Source organism: Octopus bimaculoides, chromosome 6, assembly GCF_001194135.2.
Source record: "Octopus bimaculoides isolate UCB-OBI-ISO-001 chromosome 6, ASM119413v2, whole genome shotgun sequence".
Taxonomy (NCBI): domain Eukaryota; kingdom Metazoa; phylum Mollusca; class Cephalopoda; order Octopoda; family Octopodidae; genus Octopus; species Octopus bimaculoides.
The window spans coordinates 99,095,735-99,099,463 of record NC_068986.1 but is presented as its reverse complement, the minus strand read 5'-3'; the positions used below and the strand labels follow the sequence as shown (position 1 = coordinate 99,099,463).

Below are 3,729 nucleotides of genomic sequence, written 5' to 3'. Positions count from 1 at the left end.
TTGTTATCTCCCCCTTTCTTAGCTCTCCTGAAATAAGAATTTCTAACTTCCGGTCAGCCATTGTTATGATCGGCCATTATTATGATTGACCGTTGACTGAACACTATTCAATTTTTTTTCTCCGTGTTTTTCTCCTTGTCTCCGTATTCTTTCTGTTGAAGAGCGTAGCTTGAAACGTCAAAGACTTTCCGTATTCCCGAGCGTCATACTAATATATACTTTTGTTATTTACACCACCTGTCCTCGTCTGTTGTTATTATTTGTATATTCTCCCATATATATATATATATATATATATATACACACACACGCACACACTATTAACATTTGTACGAGTGAGTTTATGTGTTTCTATTACCAAACTGGAGTTTGGTGTTATGGTAGCCAATGGTCATAGAGCAAGAATTGAACTGAAAGACATAGAGAAGATACAGAGAAAGACTGGGGAAAGGGTGAAGAAAAGAAATAAGATTTAGAAATAAAGAGAGGAGAATCAGAAACAGTGATAGGCATTAACTCAAGGGAAAAGGAATGAAATTAATGCAAAAAATGGAACAAGGTGTCATACAACAAATGACAAAACTGAAGTTAACAGGAAAAGAATGAGAATTGTTAATGAAAACAAAAGGTAAAATATGAATGCGGCAAGAATATTTTACACAAGCTAGAATGAAAACAAAAAGGCGAGAAGAGAAAACATGATCAAGGAAGGTAAACAAGATTCCCCGAGAAATTAACCAAAGAATTATGAAAGAAATGACAGGTTATTACTGAGTGGGGAAATGTTTATGGCAGACATTGTACCACAAAATTGGCTGTGGAATTTCCATGAGTTCTGCTAGTTATAGTAAAAGTGCTAACTGTAGTTTGTGATTTGTCAATGTTTGAATTGGTAAATATTGATTGAAATGATTCACTTCAGGTTTGATGTGAATGTCTTTGTTTTTTTTTTTCTTTTCTTTTTTGCAATTCTTGTTTTTTGGGGGTTTTTTTTTTCATTTGTTTTACCTTTTTTGGGGGAGGCAATTTCTAAATGTTTCATAAATTATTTGGGGATAAACAAAATGCATATACGATATGTATGTATGCGCAAGTATATATATATATATATGTATATATACACACATACATCACATATACCTTGTATCTACATGAATGAAATGAAGTGCACACATACAAATTTTCATTTATTTAAACATGTAGGTATGTGTGTGTTTGCATACATACATTCACGCATGTACATACGTACATTGTGTGTGTGTGTATGCATGTATGTATGTGTACAATGTGTATATATGCATATCTATGTAAATATATTCATTGTTGCATCTCTATGCTTGAAATGCATGTATCCAGATGTACTTATATATAAGCCATATGTATATATATATATATATATATATATTTCGTGGCCGTTTTCGTGCAGGTGACACGTAAAAGCACCCACTACACTCTCTGAGTGGTTGGCGTTAGGAAGGGCATCCAGCTGTAGAAACTCTGCCAAATTTAGATTGGAGCCTGGTGTTGCCATCCGGTTTCACCAGTCCTCAGTCAAATCGTCCAACCCATGCTAGCATGGAAAGCGGACGTTAAACGATGATGATGATGATGGTTCACATCGTAATCTATACATAACACTGACAACATTAATCATGGCATTTGCTTAAGTCTGTGTTGAAAAAGGTGTCTCTGCTGTGAAGCTAATAGTTTTTTTCTGTATTGGTTACACTGAGTAATAATTACCTTAACCCTAATCAATCAATATACAAGGATACGCGGGCATGGCTGTGTGGTTAGGAAGCTTGCTTCCCAGCTACATGGTTTCGAGTTCAGTCCCACTGCATGGCACCTTGGGCAAGTGTCTTCTGCTGTAGCTCCAAGCTGACTGAAGCTTTGTGATTGAATTTGGTAGGTGGAAGTTAATGCCATGTGTGTATATGTCTGTGTATTTGCTTGTGCCTCTCTCCCAAAGAGAGAGAGAGAGAGAGAGAGGGGGAATGCATAGAAAAATAAAGTAGAGAATGAGAGAGAAAACCAGGTGACCAGAAGGCAGAGGACAGAGATTTCTGTGTGAGATACAATATATAAAAAAAAAAGCAGTAGAGATTAATAATGAAGTTAAATTGCATGTGGCCCTGATTGACATGGACATCCAGGCTAGAAGTGACTAATTTTGTGAAAAGAAAAGGCTTTAGTAGAGAAATTCAACGACAGAAGGAAGGACAGAAAGTGAAAGTAAGACAGACGAAGAGGAGATGAAATCAGGCAAAGTGTTATGAAGAAGAAAGGCAAGAGTAATAAGGATGACATTACCCAAGTATATTACTGGTTTTGATAGCAGATGAGTGTAAAGCAAAAAGGTAAAAAGGTTGACTTTTTGCAATTTGTAAAAGGATAGGAATGAAACTAAAATACTGTAATATAAAAAGCTGTGTGCTCTACCTTGATTTAACCCTTTAGCATTTAAACTGGCAATATCCAGTCCAAATAATCTACCTATTTTGTGTTCAAACTAGTCAGGTCCAGCCTCACACCTACCCTATAATGTCATTCTTAAAATGAACAATCACATCACTGAAATCCTGACACTGCAAGACAATGTTGCCAGTACCGCCTGACTGGCATTCGTGCCGGTGGCATGTAAAAGCACCCACTACACTCTCGGAGTGATTGGCGTTAGGAAGGGCATCCAGCTGTAGAAACTCTGCCAGATCAGATTGGTGTAGCCTTCTGGTTCACCAGTCCTCAGTCAAATCGTCCAACCCATGCTAGCATGGAAAGCGGACGTTAAACGATGATGATGATGATGATGAATTTGAATAAATAAGCATTACATTTAGCAGAGTAATCTGAAAGCTGAAGGGCTAAAAGAACCTGCAAAGAGTTGCAGAGCGCTGTTGTGCTTTAAAAAATATTGTTTTAGTGAAAAAAGAAATAACTACAAAGGAGAATCGCTTATCTAAATCATTAGAGCAAGAAATACATTGACTGTAACACAAAACATAGTTCACAACGACCTGACATGCTGTAAAGTAAACAGAATGACTTACTTCTTTTCTGAACTTTTTTATCAATAGCTGCTATCAGTTCAGCTTTCATTTCTTCATTAGTCATATCAGGTTTCATTACGTCCAAAAGATCATTCACACTGTCATTCTTTTTGACAGCCGGGTCATCATTTGTTGATTCATCTTCCGGGTCTTCGACATCAGGCAACACTTCATAGGTAGCATCTAGTACACTGCCATTTTCCAGTTCTTTAGTCCCGCTCCCATTTTTGCTATTTTCCTAACAACAGAAAATAACTATCTTTAATACCGTTGTCATCATATTTCTAATAAGAATACATTCTGCGTTTAATACAGTTCTATATTTAAGAGATGAGGAATTATTTACATTATTTACATTATCTACATTTGACGGATATTCGTCCTCATCTTGTTTGTTGTTAGAAACTACCTACTTCAGTATGGACACTGATATATATCGACAAGAAGATGGTTTAGCTATGGGTTCGCCATTATCACCGATAATAGCCAATATATACATGGAATACTTCGAGAATTTGGCTTTAGGATCAACACCACTAAAACCAACCCTATGGCTGCGATACGTTGATGACACCTTTATTCTCTGGCCCCACCAGCAAGATGTCCAAATGCTGCTAGATCATGTGAACTCAATAAATCCATCCATACAGTTCACCATGGAAAAGGAACAGAACAATCA

At 36.6% G+C, this 3,729-nt stretch overlaps 1 protein-coding gene across 2 annotated transcripts in view; it reads right to left on the bottom strand.

Annotated features, from left to right (window-relative positions):
- LOC106878916 (nucleolar and spindle-associated protein 1) overlaps positions 1-3,729 on the bottom strand; it is a 20,074-nt gene that overhangs the window by 10,637 nt on the left and 5,708 nt on the right. For both annotated transcript variants that reach the window (XM_014928267.2, XM_014928266.1), the window contains exon 3: positions 3,051-3,288. In XM_014928267.2, the coding sequence (XP_014783753.1) occupies positions 3,051-3,288 (238 nt within the window). The remainder of the gene's footprint in view (positions 1-3,050; positions 3,289-3,729) is intronic.